The sequence below is a fragment of the Thamnophis elegans genome, chromosome 13, assembly GCF_009769535.1.
Source record: "Thamnophis elegans isolate rThaEle1 chromosome 13, rThaEle1.pri, whole genome shotgun sequence".
Taxonomy (NCBI): Eukaryota; Metazoa; Chordata; class Lepidosauria; order Squamata; family Colubridae; genus Thamnophis; species Thamnophis elegans.
Genome location: NC_045553.1, coordinates 47,808,896 through 47,828,768, shown reverse-complemented (window position 1 = coordinate 47,828,768; position 19,873 = coordinate 47,808,896). Strand labels below are relative to the sequence as shown.

At 48.4% G+C, this 19,873-nt stretch overlaps 1 protein-coding gene across 1 annotated transcript in view; it reads right to left on the bottom strand.

The window, feature by feature from the left end:
• LOC116516382 (serine/threonine-protein kinase SIK2-like) overlaps positions 1–18,852 on the bottom strand; it is a 69,431-nt gene extending 50,579 nt beyond the window's left edge. Inside the window, exons 1-2 of the mRNA XM_032228819.1 lie at positions 18,540–18,852; positions 1,781–1,897 (exon numbers count right to left, since the gene is read on the bottom strand). Of these exons, the coding sequence (XP_032084710.1) occupies positions 1,781–1,897; positions 18,540–18,773 (351 nt within the window). The 5' untranslated portion in view covers positions 18,774–18,852. The remainder of the gene's footprint in view (positions 1–1,780; positions 1,898–18,539) is intronic.
• Positions 18,853–19,873: the final 1,021 nt, after the last annotated feature.

The following is a 19,873-nucleotide window of genomic DNA, read 5'->3' as shown; positions in this document are numbered from 1 at the left end:
ATACGGTAAACATTTCTAAACCTCGGTTCCTTGCAGACCAACAAACTGGCTAGAAGTCAAGCCATTCAGATATACGATGGTTTACCCTGCAAGCCTTTGGTTAGCATAGCTGTCAGCCCTGCAGATGAAAGAAACCACATAGGCACAATTGTGCAACATGGGCAAGGCCTGCAGATAATCCTTGACATACGAAACGTTCCTGTCACTAAGCGAGACAGTTCAATGAATTTTGGCCCATCTTACAACCTCAAGTTAAATCACCGCAAATCTTAATAACATGGTTGTTAAGGGAACCTCGCTACCCCCCTTGAGTTCGCCTGTCAGAAGGTTGCAAAGGGGATCGCGTGACCCCGGGACGCTACAACCGTCATAAATAAGGAACAGTTGCCAAGTGCCTGAATTTTGATCATACGACCGTGGGGATACCACAACGGTCGTAAGTGTGGAAAATGGTCATAAGTCACTTTGCCCAACGCTGTTGTAACTTCACAGTCACTAAACGGATGGCTGTAAATCCACCTGTACTTGCTAACAATTATTAAGTCAAGATTATAAGTCAAGAGGAAGGATTGAGTCTGTCCTCTGCACCTCCATAACTGTCTGGTTTGGCTCTGCAACGCAACAAGACAGACACGGACTTCAGAGGATAATCGGAACGGCAGAATAAACAATTACTGCCAACCTGCCTTCCGTTGAGGACCTGTAACACTGCACGAGTCAAAAAGAGGGCTGAGAAAATATCTACAGACCCCTCGCCTCCTGGACATAAATTGTTTCAACTCCCACCCTCAAAACGACGGTATGGAGCACTGCACACCAAGACAACTAGACACAAGGACAGTTTTTCCCCGAACGCCATCACTCAGCTAAACAACTAATTCCCTCAACACTGTCGAACTATTCACTAAGGCTGCATTACTGTTACTATTAGTCTTCTCAGCGTTCCTATCACCCACCTCCTCCCACTTAGGACTGCAGAACTATAACTTTATTGCTTGTATCCTTACGATTTATATTGATTGTAAACCTGATTGATTATTTGTACCCTATGACTATCACTAAGTGTTGTACTTTTATGATTCTTGACGAACGTATCTTGTCTTTTTATGTCCACTGAGAGCATCTGCACCAAAGACAAATCCCTTGTGTGTCCAATCACACTTGGCCAATAAAGAATTCTGTTCTGTTCTATTCTATTCTATTCTACTCTATTCTTATTTCTATTCTCTATTAATTCTATTCTATTCTATTCCTATTTCTATTTCATTCCATTCTGTATACACCAAAGGCAAATCCCTTGTGTGTCCAATCACACTTGGCCAACAAAGAATTCTGTTCTATTCTAAGATCCTGGCATTCAGAAGCTGTTGCTGCTGCTACCGATTTTCCAAACGGAACACAATTCCTGCAGACTAGCCTCAATCGGTTAAAAAACTCTTGTTCTTTTCGACAATGACCGAGTCAACAATTTTAAGGCCGGCTCCCCCTTGGCTTTTCGTTGCCGAAGCCAAGGGAAGTTCAGGCCGGTGAATTCATGAATTATTCAAAGCCATACAGCTGTTAACGTTCAAAAAAGGATGAAGGGGAAAAAAAACTAACCTTGAAGGATCTGAAGTATCAAATTGTTTCCAGATTTGTACATTGGGAGGGAGAAATTACTGCTCAATAATTCCACCAACAGCAACCAACCACGGATGAATTAAGGATTTCCCCTGTCACTTTTTTAACTTTCAGATTCGACAGGCGAGAGACAGAGAGAGGGGGGGGAGGTGTCACATACCTGATAAAGCTTGATAATATGTGGATGGTCCAGCATTTTCATGATTTGTACCTCCCGGTAAATTTTTTCCAGGTTCACAGAATCGAGCTGAGATTTGTCGATGATTTTTATTGCCACCTAGAAACACACAAAAACAAAAGGATGAGATCAGCCCTGCCTTCATAAGCCGCTTCACCAAAGTGCAAAGAAACTGCAAGAACCAGTTTTGACTTAATGCTGAACCATCGCACGAGGGGTGGGTGGGGTGGTGGATTGAGTGAGAGCAAATATTATATATATATATATGTGTGTGTGTGTGTGTGTGTGTGTGTGTGTGTGTGATATTTGTGCTGATCAATAAATAAATAAATAAAGGGAGACTAGTATAGATCTATTTCAAGCTATTTAGCTCTCATCAGCTAGCCATACCCTTACTGGGAATCGAGCCTGTGCTGTATTCCCAGTAAGGGTATGGCTAACTGATGAGAGCTAAATAGCTTGAAATAGATCTATACTAGTCTCCCTTTATTTATTGATCAGCACAAATATAACAAACGTAACAAAAAGGCAACAGTAAAAAAAATATTGGGTTCTGTCTGGATGGTCTCTTGTGACGAGCCGAAGGACAGAGAATGGAAGTAGTGATCTTCCTCCCATATTTGGGCATACTGGGGGTTGTAATATATTTATATTTATATTTGTATGTATGTATGCATGTATGTATGTATGTATGTATATATATTGTATAAAAACCAATGCGGTGCTTGAGTTGATGGAAGCTGGTTCCTGAAAGAATGGGATCCACACTCACTGGCTAGCGCATTTCTCCATAGCAACGTGTTTCAAAGACTTCTCCTAAAAGTAGATTTTGAGAATATACTTCTCCCATTCGATTAGCACTGGATCCCATTAATTTATCTCGTTTTACTCTTTACAGCTATCCTGCTGTGAGAGAACGAGTGGCAGGAGCGAGGGGGAGAGTGAAGAGAGGGACCAGCCTAATCTCTACATAGTCACAAGCGAGATCGGCCCACTCTTCCTTGAGCACTGTTGGTCCCTTATGTAACTCTTTAACAAGCGTGGTGGCGCAGTGATTAGAATGCAGGACTGCGGGATACTTCTGCTGACTGCCGGCTGCCTGCAATTTGGCAGGTTCAATCTCACCAGGCTCAAGGTTGACTCAGCTTCGGTCCATTCGAGGTGGGTAAAATGAGGACCCAGATTGTTGGGGGCAAGAAGCTGAGTCTATAGACTGCTTAGAGAGGGCTGTAAAGCAGCGTGAAGTGGTATATAAGTCTAAGTGCTATTGCTACTTTCCTTCCTTCCTTCCTTCCTTCCTTCCTTCCTTCCTTCCTTCCTTCCCTGTTACTATTCAATATTGCAAGCTAATTCTGCTGACTGTCAGGAGTTCGATCCTGACTGGCTCAAGGTTGACTCAGCCTTCCAACCTTCCAAGGTTGGTGAAGTGAGAACACAAGATTGTTGGGGACAAATATGCTGACTCTGTCAACCGCTTAGAGGGGGCTGTAAAGCAGTATATAAGTCTAAGGGCTACTGCTATTAGTGGTGAAGATTCATGTGCACAGGCTACAGCAATAAATCAGTTTAACTGAACCTAATCCGGAGCATCGACTGTCGTCCTGTTTGTGCTAAAATGGGACAGAGAGCTTTAAAGCGAGGCTTAAGTATTGAGCCTTATCCTGGCCACCAGAGATCACAAGGGAGAGCAAACTTTCTGAGGTTTATCGTGGAGGAAAGGATAAGCAAAGCAAGGGACTGCGGCCGAGAAAGAAAACAAATAAATAAACCAGACATTGCTTCACACCAAATGTGCCTCAAAGGTTGCTCCTATTAAAAGGGCATGACTAACATGTTGTGCATTAGTCATAGGTTTAACTCACATTCTCTGTGCTTGCAGGAGGAATCTCCCCACCTACTATTCCTCAGAGACGGGGGGGGAGGGAAGGTTATTTAAGATAAAACCGTCCTTTAAGAAAGTGGGATTAGAAAGCAAAATCAATGGGGTTGATTTATTGCATGTCTTTCTATTTAACTATGATCAATCTTTCGGATGTAAAAACCCACACAGGTAGTCCTAGGCCAGTGTTTCTCAACCTTGGCCACTTGAAGATGTCCGGACTTCAACTCTCAGAATTCCCCAGCCAGCGAACGCTGGCTGGGGAATTCTGGGAGTTGAAGTCCGGACATCTTCAAGTGGCCAAGGTTGAGAAACACTGGCCTAGGCATACAATTGAACCCAACATTCAGGTTGCTAAGTGAGATTTATTAAGTGAGTTTTTTCCCTCCCTTACGACTTTTCTCACCACATTTGCTAAGTGAATCAACACAGTTCTTAAATGAATAACCAGGTTGTTAAGTGAATCTGGATTCCTCATGGACTTTACTTGTCAGAAGGTCACAAAAGGGAAACACTGCAACCGTCCTAAATGTGAGTCACTTGTCAAGGATTTTAATGTAAATCAGGTGAAAAATAGTCCTTCCTTCCTTCCTTCCTTCTCATCTCTCCTTCCTATCTCTTTCTCTTTCCTTCCTTCCTTCTCCTCATCTCTCCTTCCTATCTCTTTCCTTCCTTCCTTCTCCTCATCTCTCCTTCCTATCTCTTTCTCTTTCCTTCCTTCCTTCTCATCTCTCCTTCCTATCTTTCTCTTTCCTTCCTTTCTTCCTTCCGGTTAAAATGCTTTTTTAATGCCGCTGTAACTTTGAATGGCCACTAAGCAAAATGTTGTAAGTGGAGGACTCCTGTATATTATTATACAACCGCTAAGAGAAAGCTAAGCCACTTAGCTTAACACAATTCAAACTATCTACAAATCTGGATATATTTTTTTTAAAAAAAAGAGTCAAAGAGACAGCCATTTAGAAATTTAAATAGTAAAGGTTCCATTCACACATATGTGCTAGTCGTTCCTGACTCTAGGGGGCGGCGCTCATCTCCGTTTCAAAGCCTAAGAGCCAGCGCTGTCCGAAGACGTCTCCGTGGTCATGTGACCGGCGTGACTCAACACCAAAGGTGCACAGAATGTTGTTCCCTTCCCACCAAAGGTGGTTCCTATTTTTCTACTTGCATTTTTTTTTTTACGTGCTTTCGAACTGCTAGGTTGGCAGAAGCCGAGACAAGGAACGGGAGCTCACTCCGTTACGCGGTGCTAGGGATTCGAACCGCCCAACTGCCATCCTTTCTGATCGTCTTAGCCAACGCGTCCCCGTGAGAAAAATTAAAATACGCCCATGTTAAAATTAAAAATTAGAATTTAGGAGTGACCAACTGAAAAATCACAGTGCATTGTCAGTGAAGAATCAGGAAAGAACAAGGTGACCTCTAAAAAAATCAGTATCAATTGTTCTCGTTCTCTCTCTCATACAAACGTTGGCAGACAGGTTTAGCTTATAATTACACAATGTGGTTTATTTGGTTTTCACCCCCTTATCAATCTTCGGAGTTTTTTTATTAAGTTGCTTTTTATGCAGACGGCATTATTCTGAACTGTTACGGTACCACCACCACCCCCTTTTTCATATGTTGGACAATACATGGTAGAGGCAAATATTGAATATTAAAAACCAAAATGGCTCTAAGCAGGCACTTTTCTCCAGAATATTGAAAGCTGCAATCCATTTGAGAAAGAGAAATGGTGAAAATTTCTCGGCGAGTAAAGGGAAATCTTTCTTGGTGGTGCATATATTTAGTTGGCGTAATTTGCTGCTCGCAAAGACAGTGTAAAAACTATAAGCGCATTTCCCGAACACCTCAAGATTGAGAAGACAATTATCCTCATCCTGCCGGTTGGTGGGCTTCCAATAGCATCCCAACTCAGTGGTGGGATTCAAATTTTTTTTACTACCGGTTCTGTGGACGTGGCTTGGTGGGTGTGGTTTGGTGGGCGTGGCAGGGGAAGGATACTGCAAAACCCCCATTCCCTCCCGATCAGCTGGGATTCGGGAGGCAGAGAATAGATGGGGCCGGGGCCAGAGATGGTATTCCGGCTCTCCGAACTACTCAAAATTTCCGCTACTGGTTCTCCAGAACTGGTCAAAACCTGCTGAATCCTACCTCTGGCCCAATGGGAAGAGTTAAAAATGCTTCTTAAAACTTCTTTTAAAATGTGAATAAATGTAAATAAGACGTTTACAGCAGCGTTTCTCAACCTGGATAGTTTTAAGATGAGTGGACTTCAACTCCCAGAATTCCCCAGGGTGAATTCTGGGAGTTGAAGTCCACCTATTGTGAAGTTTTCAGAAACATGGATTGAGCCCCATCATCTCCTTCTTCTATGCATTGATTTTAGGCAAATCTGGTTGGCATGCAGGGGGCACAAAAAAGGGACTGTAAGGTACAGATAGTCCTCGAGTTACGCCCACAATTGAGCCCGACATTTCTGTGGCTAAGGGAGAATTTGTTAAGCGAGTTGCGACCATTTTTACAACCTTTCTAGGCACAGTTGTTAAGGGGATCACTGCCGTTGTTAAGTTAGTAACTCGGTTGTTAAGTGAATCTGGCTCCCCCCCACGGTGGAGTTTGCTGGTCAGCAGGTCGCAAAAGAGGATCAGGTGACCCCCTAGGACGCTGCAGCGGTCGTAACTACGAACCAGTCTCCAAGCGTCTGAATTTCGTTCACATGTTCGTGGGGAGGATGCATAGGTAACCATGGAAAACGGTCGTAAGTCGCTTTTTTCAGGGACGTCGTAACTTGGAACGGTTACTAAAAGAACTGTTCTAAGTTGAGGGCTAATCTGTACTTTTCATCTGTCCCAAAATATTCGAAATATCCCCAGTCAAGTTTTTTCTAAGAACAGGTCTATTTAGGAGGGATTATTTTCCAAGCCCCTGTCATCAGCAACCATCCTGGGCAGCAAAATTCCACTGTAACCATCTGCGGAAACCCAGCGGTGGTTTGATGCAATAGGAAATTCCATCTTTTCTTCTTCTTCTTCTTTTTTGGCCTTATCGGGGAAAGCACTTCTATCTCGAACAGCGCTGGAACCTAGCGATCGAGGGCTGCAAAGCATTGTGTCACGAACACAGGCCTGGAAACTGAAAGTCAATCTCCCCGGGAGAAGCACCCAACCCACACTTCTCTTGTTTACCCAACAGATAACCAGCTTATGAAAATGTCACCACGTATAATTAAGATGAGCAGGGCTTCCAACGGAGACAGAAAGAATAATCAGCAGAAACAGCTTTTATTAGAAACTAGCTGAATATCCGTGCTCGATAAATTGACACTTACAGCTTGGAAATTAAGGAGTAGTTATGATCGGCCTCTCCTATCCCCTTCTCTCCCTCAGGCTGGCCCCATTGATCCTCTCCCCTCCAATTCTCTCCCTTAGGCTTGCCCCACAGAGGCCTCTCCTATCTTATCCCCTTCTCTCCCTCAGGCTAACTCCTTAGCATCAGAGCATTTTTCAGGTGGGGAGGGCGAGTAGAATGTCTAAACTCCCAACCCACAGGCTGGATGAGTCATGAACTGGCCACGCCCACACCCAAGTGGTAGTTGGAACAGAGTTCTTTTCAGGTGGGGCGGGGGAGTTTCTCTCCCTCAGGCTTGCCCTACAGAAGCCTCTCCTCTCCTCCTCTCCCTTCTCTTCCTTAGGACGGCCCTTTGATCCTCTCCAAACTCCCATCCCACAGGCCGGATGAGTCATGCGCTGGTCACACCCGAGTGGCAGTTGGAACAGATATCTTTTCGGGTGGGGAGGGGGAGTAGAACTCCTTAGCATCAGAGCATGTTAATAATAAGAAATGCTAATGCTCTGGTCGTTTCGAAAAATCCTTTCTAAGAGCGCACCTTAGAAGAAGAGGAACATACATGCCCCATTTCAAGTTGTAAGCTTTACGGTTCTGGAAGTTTCATGATCGCGGCATGAGAGCCGAGGTGGCGCAGTGGTTAGGGTGCAGTACTATCGGCCACTTCAGCTGACTGTTATCTGCAGTTCAGCGGTTCTAATCTCACCGGCTCAAGGTTGACTCAGCCTTCCATCCTTCCGAGGTGGGTGAAATGAGGACCCAGACTGTGGGGGCGATATGCTGATTCTGTGAACCGCTTAGAGAGGGCTGAAAGCCCTATGAAGAGGTATATAAGTCTAACTGCTATTGCTATGAGTGGTTTTCACTCTCTCACACACACATGCAAAAGAGAGAGAGAGAGAGAGAGAGAGAGAGAGAGAGAGAGAGAGAGAGAGAGAGAGAGAGACGGAGAGAGAGAAAGTTTAGAAACTCTTATTCATCCCTGAAAACCTTGCATGTATCAAGAGAAAGAGAGAAGGGAGGGGGAGAAGGTCCAGGAAGCAGCTTGCACCATTCAAACAAAACAAATCCACAAAGATACAGGGACATTTGTGAAGAGACACAAAACAGATGGACCCGGCTTGTATTTTGGCAGCAGGACAGTTATTCTCCCTGCGCTATCGAATTATTTCCAAATAAAAGAGAATAATGCGTGTCGTAGAATCAGATCGCAGGATCCAAAGTGGGTCGGTCAACCAAAAGTCGCCAAGGCCGGGAGACCCGGCCTTAAGGAGTCAAAGATGCTCTTTGGTCCCGATCACAGGATGTTTGTTGCCTACTCCAGGTTCTGCTAGAACTGGGATGGCAAACTTACGGCAGGCGTGGCACAGGTGGCACGCAGAGCCCTCTCGGGTGTGTGTGTAAGCCATTGCCCCAGCTCCGCTCTACTGTGCATGCGCGTGCGCCTCCTGCCGGCCAGTTGATTTTCGGGTCTTTGCCGCACATGCACGGGGGCACTGTGCATGCAGATGCACACACATGCGTGGGGGGTGCAGGGGAGTGCAGTACACTCACATGCAGCCCATTTTTGGGGGTGCATGTGTGGTGCCCCCCCACCCCCGTCCATTTTTGCTCCTAGGAAGCTGCAGGGAGGCTTACTACGCCCAAAACAGGGCACTGGGAGGGGGGAGTTGTGAGCACGTGCGTAGAGGGCGCGGTGCACGCATTGCATTATGGGTGCGGGCGCTTGCCTGTGCTTTCGGCACGCGACGACAGAGAGTTTAGCCATCCCTGTGCTAGAATGTGGTTTCTATCATCTATCTATCTATCTATCTATCTATCTATCTATCTATCTATCTATCTATCTATCTATCTATCTATCTCTATCTATCTATCTATCTATCTATCTATCTATCATCTATCTATCTATCTATCTATCTATCTAATCTATCATCTATCTATCTATCTATCTATCTGTCTATCTATCTACTTACCTACCTACCTACCTATCTATCTATAATCTATCCACACACACATACACTCACAAGCAAAATAATGTTTCCAAACAATGAAGAAAGACATTTCTCCTGAAGGTCTGTGAGCTATCCAGTTCCAAGAACTTCACTTCACGGTAAGTCAGATGCTTCACACCAAAGCCAGTGTGGTCTTTGCCACGAACGTCTTCAGCATCTCAACTCGGAAAAGGAACTCTGTGCTATCTTAACGCCTAAGCCTTCTGATTGCAACCAAATCTCCTCTTCAGCTGTTCTACCGCAAAGGAGGCCCTTCACCTCACTGCTCAAGTCCTTGCAGGAGACCTGGCCACCCAGAGATAATTCTATATTTTCTTTAAAGCATGCAATCAAGATCGCCCGGGGCTCCAATATATTGCAGGTTTCTGTTAGAAAGTTCTAACAGAAAAAGCTCAGCTTGATAAAACAGCGAAATAACGATGAATCTCTTTATACCTGGGTGGCGGTACCCAGCTTTTACACCTGAGACGTTAGTGGGCCTTGACAATCACGGTGGCATCAAATTTCACTGCATGGATTATTTTATCCCACCATATTAGTCCCTGTCCTGAACTTTGTCCGTTAGATCATTTCTACTCTGTTTCCCTGAAAATAAGCCCTCCCTGGATAATAAGCCCAATCGGGCTTTTGAGGGCATGGGCTAAAATAACCCCCCCCCCCAAATATTGCAACAGAGCAGTTGCCATGAGGTGACCACGATCGCCGCTTCCTTGTTTCTGAAGAGACAAAGATGTCAAGTTTGGAGCTTGGGTTTCGGTTAAAAACGACAGGATTTGAGGTAAACATCATTAAAACCCCATTTCAATGGGGTTTTTTTAATGGCACTTGGTCATTGATTTCGGTAGATCAAATCTAACTCTAAACTGATCTGGAATGGATTCACGGATTTGGATTAAGACCCGGCGGACGGAATATGCCAGGTCTTCAGACGTTGTGCTAAGCCATAAATCATGGTTCAGTAACCATGGCTGAGCTCACACATGGCGCGAAACCAAGACTAGGTATGTCTTTTAATGGCTGGCCAAGAAACTTGGTCACTAGACCATCCCCATCCTAAGGCAGTGTTTCTCAACCTTGGCGACTTTAAGTCCTGTGAATTTCAACTCCCAGAATCCCCCAGCCAGCACAGCTGGCTGGGGGATTCTGGGAGTTGAAGTCCACAGGACTTAAAGTCGCCAAGGTTGAGAAACACTGCTCTAAGGAGTTTTGCTTGTAATTATAGGCAGCAAATAAAACTGTTTGATGCCTATTCAGAAGATGAGTTTTGAGAGTGTAAGATTTTAGTCTGTAAGGAATTTTTTTTAAGGTTTCGTAACAAAACAGCACAAATTAACTGCACCGTTAGCATCTGGTCAAAGGCCTATGGCACCCTTGGCCACACTGAGTTGATGGGAGCCGCCAATGGGAAGATCTGTATTAATAAAGGGGAATATTCGTAGCTCAGGGTTGAAACAAGGAGGCCTGGGTGCATTCTAGAATTAAAACTGGATTTTTAAACACAGCTATAGTTAAGGCCACGGACATGGTAACTCAGTGGCTAAGATGCTGAGCTTGTCGATCAGAAAGGTTGGCAGTTCGGCGGTTCGAATCCCTAGTGAGCTCCCGTGACTTGTCCCAGCTTCTGCCAACCTAGCAGTTCGTAAGCACGTAAAAAATGCAAGTAGAAAAATAGGAGCCACCTTTGGTGGGAAGGGAACAGCGTCCCGTGCACCTTCGGCATTGAGTCATGCCGGCCACATGACCACGGAGATGTCTATGGACAGCGCTGGCTCTTCGGCTTTGAAATGGAGATGAGCACCGCCCCCTAAAGTCAGGAACAATTAGCACATATGTGCGAGGGGAACCTTTACCTTAAGGTTAAGGTCAAGCAACTTTCCAAAACCCCAAAGCGGAAAGCTCTGAATATTGTTTCTTGACTGCAAAGGTGAAGTGTGGGCCAGAACATTTATGAAAATTCATTTCTGTAAACCTCGTCCCAACCTAATATTTAAGATGATGTCATAGAAGCGTTCTTCTTGTATATAAAGACGATGCTAAATGAGGCGGCGCATAGCTTTGAACACACGCAATCTCCGTTCTGGGCAGAGCAATTAAAAGCGGGGTGCAATTTAATGCTCAAACTCTACTCGAGGGGGAATTCAACACTTGAAACGAAGCATAGGAATAGAAAGAAAGGAAATAAAAATCCCTATTTATGAATTCTTATGTCTAAAGAACCAATGATCCTAGAAGGAGCATCACGGAAGGAGCATCACGATAAGGAACATCGTGATGGGCAGAGAGTCAACCGAGATGGATTTTCCTTAGGACTACAGAACCAGTTGGAAAACTTTCTCTGCCCGGTCCCCTCTTCCAAAATATTCAGCTCTAATGGGATTCAGGATTTAGGGACTTGCAATGTAGCAACAGGCTGTAAACCAATTTGTTCATTAGCCTTTATGCCTTGGCTAAAGGCACCATGGCCACAAATGGCTATTTAAATGCCAGCGCTTCTAAAAGGCTACATCAGCCCCCATTAAACGGAGTGCAAATGCCAGCGAACTGTTCTTTTTGGCCGCAATAAAATGGATCTCTCCTCCAAAGTCAGGCCCAACTCAACGCCAATCAGCTTTCTTGGCGTGATTTTCTGAATGAATGGAGAAAAAGTTATCTATAGCGTTCTCTGAATGTGGTGACGCTGTTGGATTTTCCAGTGTAGTTATTTATTAAACATGCATACCATCACTTTCAATAAATTAACCAGAAATCTACTCCATCTTTGTTTGACGTATTCATTGGTCTCCACCAAGAACTTTTAAAAACCCACTGGATGTCTCAATTTAAGACGAATCCTTCAATTGTTCTTTCAGTGTTTAACTCACAGCTGTGGTGGGTTGCAGGCGGTACGTCTCGGTACGGGCGTACCGGAACCTGCCCTCAGCACCGGGTACCGTTCTGATACGATGCTCCGGAGGGCCCACCTACCTGCCCGAGCTCCTTACCTGTCCTTTAAAACCTTCGGCATTTCTGCGCATGCACATGGCGCATACAGGGCCTGCACAACGCTCTGCCGAGCAGCTGGAGCATCGGGGAGGCATCGCAGGCAGGTACGGCATGTGGGCGACACTGGGCCCACTGCCTCACAGCCACCTATTGATCCAGCAAATCATAGGTAGTCCTCAACTTATGACAACCGAGCCCATTTGAGATTTGTTAAAGTGAGTTTTGCCCCATCTCTCTTGCCACCATTGTTAACTGAATCATTGCAGCAGTTAAGTTAGCAAACCTGGTTGTTAAGTGAATCTGGCTTCCCCTTGCTTGTCAGAAGGTCGCAAAAGGGGATCACATCCCCCCAGGACGCTGACATAAATACGAATCAATTGCCAAGCGCGTGAACTCTGATCACGTGGCCCCGGGGATTGCTTTAATGGTCGTTAAGTGTGTAAAATGGTCAGACATCACTTTTTCCCCCCAGCGCCGTTGTTAACGGTCACTCAATGAACTGTCGTAAGTCGAGGACTCCTTGTACACAGACTACACAGCAGGACAGACCAAATTACTCTACCGATGCCGGGTTTCGGAGACAGGGGTTTGCATTCTGCATTCTGCAGTTCGGCGCTTCAAATCTCACCGGCTCAAGGTTGACTCAGCCTTCCATCCTTCCAAGGTGAAATGAGGACCCAGACTGTGGGGGTGATATGCTGTCTCTGTAAACCGCTTAGAGAGGGCCGAAAGCCCTATGAAGAGCCAAGTTGGCGCAGTGGTTAAATGCAGCACTGCAGGCTACTGCTAGATCAGCAGTTCAGCGGTTCAAATCTCACCAGCTCAGGGTTGACTCAGCCTTCCATCCTTCCAAGGTGGGTAAAATGAGGACCCAGATTGTTGGGGGCAATATGCTGACTCTTTGTAAACCGCTTAGAGAGGGCTGAAAGCCCTATGAAGCGGTATATAAGTCTACTGCTATAACTGCTATTGCTATTGCTATTGCAACCACACCATTAACACGATCAAGGTGTGAGTTCTTTTCCACGGTAGTTAACAAGTGGAAGTACAAGGCTGCTTCCACAGCTGTTGCCACGCTTGTCCAAGCCGTTAAAAGCCTGGCTGAGGCAACCCATCCATGCTGTGTATGACAGCCGCACTCCAAATACGTCCCTCCGGGTCAGGCGCCGGGGCTAGGCCTCCGGAGACTTTCCCTGCTTAAGCACTGAAAGGAATCGAAAGTTTGCCAAAAGCTGCCCATCGGGCTCTGCGCTTTAAAAGTGGGCAAAGCAAAGGAATTGGGGGGTGTTGTTCCTTCATCTTCCTTTCCAAACCGGCGAACGGCGTTACCAGCGAAAGAAAGACGGACGGGCTGCGAGATTAAGACAGGCCTAGACTAGCCGGCCTCTTTTTTTGATGCTGGGATGGCAAAAAGAGAGAGAACAAACATTATGCACCCCATTGTATTCTCAGCTACTGGGGGGGTGGGGGGTGGGGGGGAAGGCTGCAAGAACAAAGGCCTAGCAGTGGAAAGGTGGATTTGTGCCATCTAAGAGTCGGCAGAAATCAGAAACTGCTGGGAAAATGGGACCACGCTTCGGATTGGCACTTAGAAACTGGCATCGTTGTGGTTGGTTATACCGCTCGCACCTCCGAAGCTCAAGTCGTTGTTTAAGAGGGCCACGTCCTCTTGCCTGGATCGAGATGTATTTTCGAGTTATTTTTTGTTATGAGATTTATTTCTTCATTTATTTTTTCAAAGAGCCAGAAGGCGAGAGAAGAAACGATGGATGGAAACTAATCGAGAGAGAGAATCAACCTGGAATTACGGAGAAACTTCCTAATGAACCCAGTGGGAACAGCTTGCCACCAGAAGTTGTGGGCGCTCCATCACTGGAGGTTTTTAAGAAGAGACTGGACAGGCACATGTCTCAAATGGTATCGGGTCTCCTGCTTGGGTGGACTAGAACAGTGGTCCCCAACCCCCGGTCCGCGGACCGGTGCCGGGCCGTGGAGTACCTGGCACCGGGCCGCGCAGCGGCCGGGGGACATGAACAGCTGCCCAAAGGTCTGCGCGCGCGCTGGTGGAATCCCCGGGCGCTGCTGGTACTGCCGTCACCGCCGCCCCCTGCGAAACCCAAGAGCGGCTCTTCTCCTGCGAGGCGGCTGGCTGAACAGCTGCCCAAAGGTCCGCGCGCGTGCTGGTGGAATCCCCAGGCGCTGCTGGTACCGCCGCCACCGCCGCCCCCTGCGAAACCCAAGAGCGGCTCTTCTCCTGCGAGGCGGCTGGCTGAACAGCTGCCACCGCCGCGCGCCTTCCTGCCTCAGCCACTCCGTCGCTTCCAAGGAACGGCGTCAGCAGCGGCAGCTTTACTTCTGAGGTACTGCACACTTCCCCAATAGTCGTCACAGCCCAGGTAAGAGAACGGGAACTTCCCGCCTGGCTTCCAGCCCGCACCGAAAGGGGGCCGTTGGGGTTTTTTGTGGAGCTTGGAAAGACGCGCGTCAGCTGTGCACGTCCGCCTCCTCGGGGCCACTTTTGCCCAAGCGCCCGAGGCAGCCAACCCTGGTAAGCAGGTGGTGGTTAACTGGCGCCTTTGCTGCAGGTTTTTCTGGAAGGGGCCACTGCCGCTGTCCGGAGGTGACCTTGAGCTGCTCGCTCGCTCTATGCGGGGCTGGTGGGGTTGTGACGCTCGGAGGTGGCGCGTGTGGGAGTGAGAGGCGCGGGGACTGGCTTTCTCCGGACCGGCTTTCTCCGGGGGGGGGGAGGCGAAGGAACAGGCTGCAGCGCAAAGGCTCCTGGGCCGTGCGCAAAAGCTCCTGGGCCGTGCGCAAAGGCTCCAGGGAAGAGAGCCCTGTGTGCCCCTGCGCGCGCTCAGCGGGCCACGGTAAAATTATCAAAGGCTGACTGGTCCGCGGCGATAAAAAGGTTGGGGACCACTGGACTAGAAGACCTCGAAGGTCCCTTCCAGCTAATATTCTGACTGAATCCTTGGAAATTTACAGCATTTTTCTACCTCTCCCCTTCCAAAGTTATCTCATTCTCCAATGGATTTCTCGAATTTCCTTCCAAAAAAGATCATAGATTTTATTTAATCCTAATTCCAAATCTCTTTGAAGAGCAAGGAAATAATTCCTCACCGTTCTACCTGGGAGGCTGGTCCTGCTAGCAGCTCATGGCCTCTTAAGTCCCCTTTTTCCTTCAAGCAGGTTCATCTCAAGATCATCAATCCTTCAGCTAAGGAAGGAAGCCCCTTTTCAGAACCATCAACCTGTCTTCAAGATGCTTTATCATCCATCTCGACCCGTGACTTGGTTCTCACAATATTCCTAAAATGCCCCCCCCCCCAATCAGGATACCATGTCTGATTCCCTTCAAGATTCCTTACTTCTGTCCTTTTTTGGAGAAAACGCTTTGAATTTCAGAAAGCAACTTCAATGGATAATCTTCTGAAGGACATCTCAGATGACCTTCTTTTGAGGCCGCTCAATATCTCTGGATCTTCCTTTCCCTTCTGATAAGACTTGTTTCCTAGATATGGTCCTCCACTTCTGAAGGACCTGGCACAGCAAGTTTCACTAGAAACCATCCCTGGATGAAGTATCTACACATTGAAGGAAGCTATTTTCCTGTCTATGGAATTTTTTTCCTGAATAAGGAATCAGAGCAAACAGGAAGCCCCTTGATCTTTGAAGGATGTCTTCCCGAAGACTTTCCTTTTGGTCATCTTCATGCACAAAGTCTCAGAAATATAGTAAGCTGCCACGAGAGAGCATTATTCCCACTCATCTATACCCTGTGTGAGCATCCTAATTATTTGGAAGGGGGTGTTGTGGCCCGCCAGCGGTCAGTGGAGCTGGCAGCAGATTCGGGCAGTGAGGAGGTTGGGGAGGAAGATGGGCCAGTCCTGGAGTCTGGGGAAGGCTCTGATGAGGGCTCTGTGTCGGAGGCAGAGAGGGGGCCAGAGCCGTATGCCAGTTATCAGCTGCCTTCGGAGTCAGACATCAATGAGGCAGAAGGACAGCTGGAGCCTATTCCCAGTGTGCGCATGCGCAGAGTTGCCAGACGAAGGGGACAGCTAAAGAACAAGGGTCGACTTGGGAGTAAGGCCACAGGTGGATGGTGAATGGCCCCTCCCAGAGGAAATAAAAGAGGAGCGAAAGGGGAGTGGAATTTGCAGGAGGCAATTAGTTCACTTCATTGGTTTGTGACTCTCCAAGACTCCTTGCCAAGTTCTGCAGAGATCGGCCTGGCAGCTCTCCAAGCCAGATAAGGTCTGTGACTGTAAATCCCCCACTTGAAAGATTTTGTTGGGTGTGAATGAGCAGAATTCACAGTCAATTCATAAAAAGGGTTTTTCTCGGGACAAGGAGTTGCTTCATGCTCTCGGGAAGCCTCAGTCAGAACAGTGGGGGAAAGAGGGCAGGGGACCTCCAATTTGGTGAAGACCACCCTCTCTTGAGGTGCAACCCACCCTTTTCCAAAGGAGCCACTTATCAACATGGCCCTCACATCTTCTTTGGTAGCCCTCCATGTTTCCCTTTGGAGCAGCTACTACAATTTCTCAGAATCTATTTCATTATTTATCTTTTAAGCAAGAAACACAGAGGCCACCATTCAAAAAACAATAATCGTAAGTAGGTTTCCAAAGCAGCTTACAAATGCAGCACCCAGAGATTCAAATGACATTTCAGGTTTCACATCAAGCATCGAAAAGCCACAAACAACCATTTTTAAAGTAGTCGTAGCCAGAGTAAGAAAGCAAAGGCAGCACCGAGAGAGACAGGTGCCTTGGCTGCAACCCCCGAAACAAACGGAGCAACCCTTTTGAGAATCTTCGGCATTGACCAAAATCTCTACCCGTCAATTGCAAAAGGCAATTTGGATCAGCTTACATTCTCATTAAACCACATTTGCCTATCTCAGCTCCTTGGGAAGGACTCGAAAGGTGGATAAAAACGCCAAACCCAGCCTGAACATCTGGCTGACAAGCCATGATAATACATCGAAGGTGTACGCTCCCCGAGTCTCAAAAATCCCGCGTGGCTCACAACAACCCAGCCAAGAAACCGACAACCGAACATAAACAAGAAAGAAAGAAAAAGAATAAATGAAGTTTCTCAGGTCTCCTGGAGAGTCGTGATGGGGCTCCGTGGAGATAGGAAAGAATGCTGGAACGTTTGAATCCACCACTAGTCCTCTCTCCTGTCTACTCTCGGATGGGTGCCTTTGAATCTACTGCCCAGGAGGGGGAATTTTCCCCAGATGATCTTATCATTGCATCCACAGAGATCTCTGAAAAGATCTGAAGCCACGTGGGTCACCGGCCCGAGGAGACCAACGGCAACACTCAGCATTCTTCTTCCAAAGCCAGCCGGGCTCCACAACACCTTTGGTTTGGGGGGCACCTCTGCACCAAGCAATCTGCATGGGGGGGGGAGTCCCCCCCTTTCAGAGACCACACCCCCTGGCTGTCCCAAACCTGTCCCCCCCCCCCCAAAAAAGGCAACTGGATTTCCTTGGCTTTTGACCTTCGGGATAACCTGGATGATCGAGAATCCGCACAGACGCCCCCTTCTTCTTTTCTCTCGCACCCAGACCCCAAGACCTCCCTCCCCCCCCATATTCTTGGGGTGTTGGTGTTTCCTCTACTCTTCCACCTGCCCCTGCCCCAGGTGGGCAGCACGGCCAGGCTGTCTGCAGCATCACTGCAGTCCCAACTTGGAGGGGTGTGTGTCACAGCATAGCAGGGGAGGGAGCACACCCCACCCCCAAAGCCATGGGGGTGCCCTGCCCGACTCCCTGCTTCCCCCCAGCCCCCCCCAATTTAGGGTCCGAAATGTGGGGCAGTCTGGGGGAGGAAGATTGAAAAACAGGATCACCTCCCAAAGCTATGGGGGTTCCTTTACTGAATCCCTGCTTCCTTCAAAGACACCCCCCCCCCAATTTAGGGTCCCAAACCATGGGGCAGGATTGGGGGAAGCAGAGCAGGATTTCTCCCCCCCCCCACCAAGCCAAGAGGGATTCTCTTCCTGAATCCGTGCTTCCTCCCATCCCCTCAATTTAGGGTCCCAAATGTGGGGCAGGGTTTGGGCAGCGGGACCCTAAATTAGGGAGAAGCAGATTTAAGAGCGGGATCTCCCCCCCCAAACCCATGGGGGGTCCCCTTTTTGAATCGTTTCTCCCCAAAGCACCCCCAATTTAGGGTCCCAAATGTAGGGCAGGGTCTGGGGGGGGGGAGGCAGATTGAAGAAGAAGACACCCCCACCCCAAAGCTATGGGGATCCCCTTATGGATTCTCTGCTTCCCCCCAGACCCCCCAATTTAGGGTCCCAAATGTGGGGCAGATTGAAGAGCAGGGTCTCCCCCCTTCCTTACGCAGAGGGAATTCCCCCCCCCCCAATTCCCCGCTTCTCACGTTCTGCCCCTTTCGGGGACGCGCGCCCCCTCCCCCCCCAGCAGACACGTGTCTCCGGTGCTCCGTTCCCACGACCTTCCCCTGCCCCCTCCCCCCCCCACCGCCGCGTGCCCCTCTCTGACCTCGCTGCGCGTGATGCGGTGCCGGCCCAGCTTGACCACGGCGAAGTTGCCCTTGCCCAGCGTGCCCTCGATCTCGTAGAAGCCGACGCGCACCGGCACCGAAGCGCCGCGGGGCGGCTGAGGCTGAGCCGGCGAGGAGGAGGAGGAGGAGGAGGACGGCGGCGGCGGCGGCGGAGGCTGCAGGAGCAGCGCGGCGGCGGCCGGAGGAAGCCGGCGGGGCTCGGCCATCACCATGCTGCCCGGGTCGGCTCCCGCGCCTCACCCGCCGCCACCGCCGCCGCCGCCGCCAAGGACGGAGAGCCGCTGAGGGAGCCCGAGGGGGGGGGGGGGGGGACACGGGGACGCGCACGCGCGCTCCCTCCCTCCCGGACGCCCCGGCCCCGCCCCTTGCGCGTCACCACGGGCGGAGCGCGTCGCCCCGGCAACCGCCGCCCGCCGCCAATCCGGACGCTCGGCTCGAAGGGGCGGGGCCGCTCCCGCCAAATAAAAGAGAGGGGGGGGGGAGAAAAACACCCAGCGGGAGAGATTCCCATCATGCCCCGCGCGAGCCAGTCCTCAGTCGGGGCTCTGGTCATGAGGGGAAGCGCTTTCCTTTCTTTCTTTCCTTTCTTTCTCTTTCCTTCCCTTTCCTCCCAACTTTTCTTCCTTTCCTTCTTTCTCTCTCTCTCTCTCTCCCCCTCCCTCCCTCTCTCTCTCCTTCTCTTTCCTCCCAACTTCTCTTTTTTCTTTCCTTCTTTCTCTTTCCTTCCCTTTCCTCCCATCTTTTTCCTTCCTTTCTTCTTTCCTTCCTTCCTTTCCTTTTTTCTTTCCTTTTCTTTTTCCTCCTTTCTTTCCTTCCTTTCCTTCTTTCTCTTTCCTTCCCTTTCCTCCCATCTTTTTCCTTCCTTTCCTTTTTCTTTCCTTTTCTTTTTCTTTCTTTCCTTCTTTCTCTTCCCTTTCCTCCCATCTTTTTCCTTCCTTCTTTCCTTCCTTCCTTCCTTTCCTTTTTTCTTTCCTTTTCTTTTTCCTCCTTTCTTTCCTTCTTTCCTTCCTTTCCTTCTTTCTCTTTCCTTCCCTTTCCTCCCATCTTTTTCCTTCCTTCTTTCCTTCCTTCCTTCTTTTTTTCTTTTTCCTCCTTTCTTTCCTCCTTTCTTTCCTTCCCTTTCCTCCCATCTTTTTCCTTCCTTCCTTTCCTTTTTTCTTTCCTTTTCTTTTTCCTCTTTCCTCCTTTCCTTCCTTTTTTCTTTCCTTTCTTCCTTCTTTCTTTCCTCCCATCTTTCTTTCTTCCCTTCCTTCTTCCCCCTTCCCCTCACAGAGGGGTCCTGATGAGTAGGGGGTGGTCTGGGAAAGCCTTC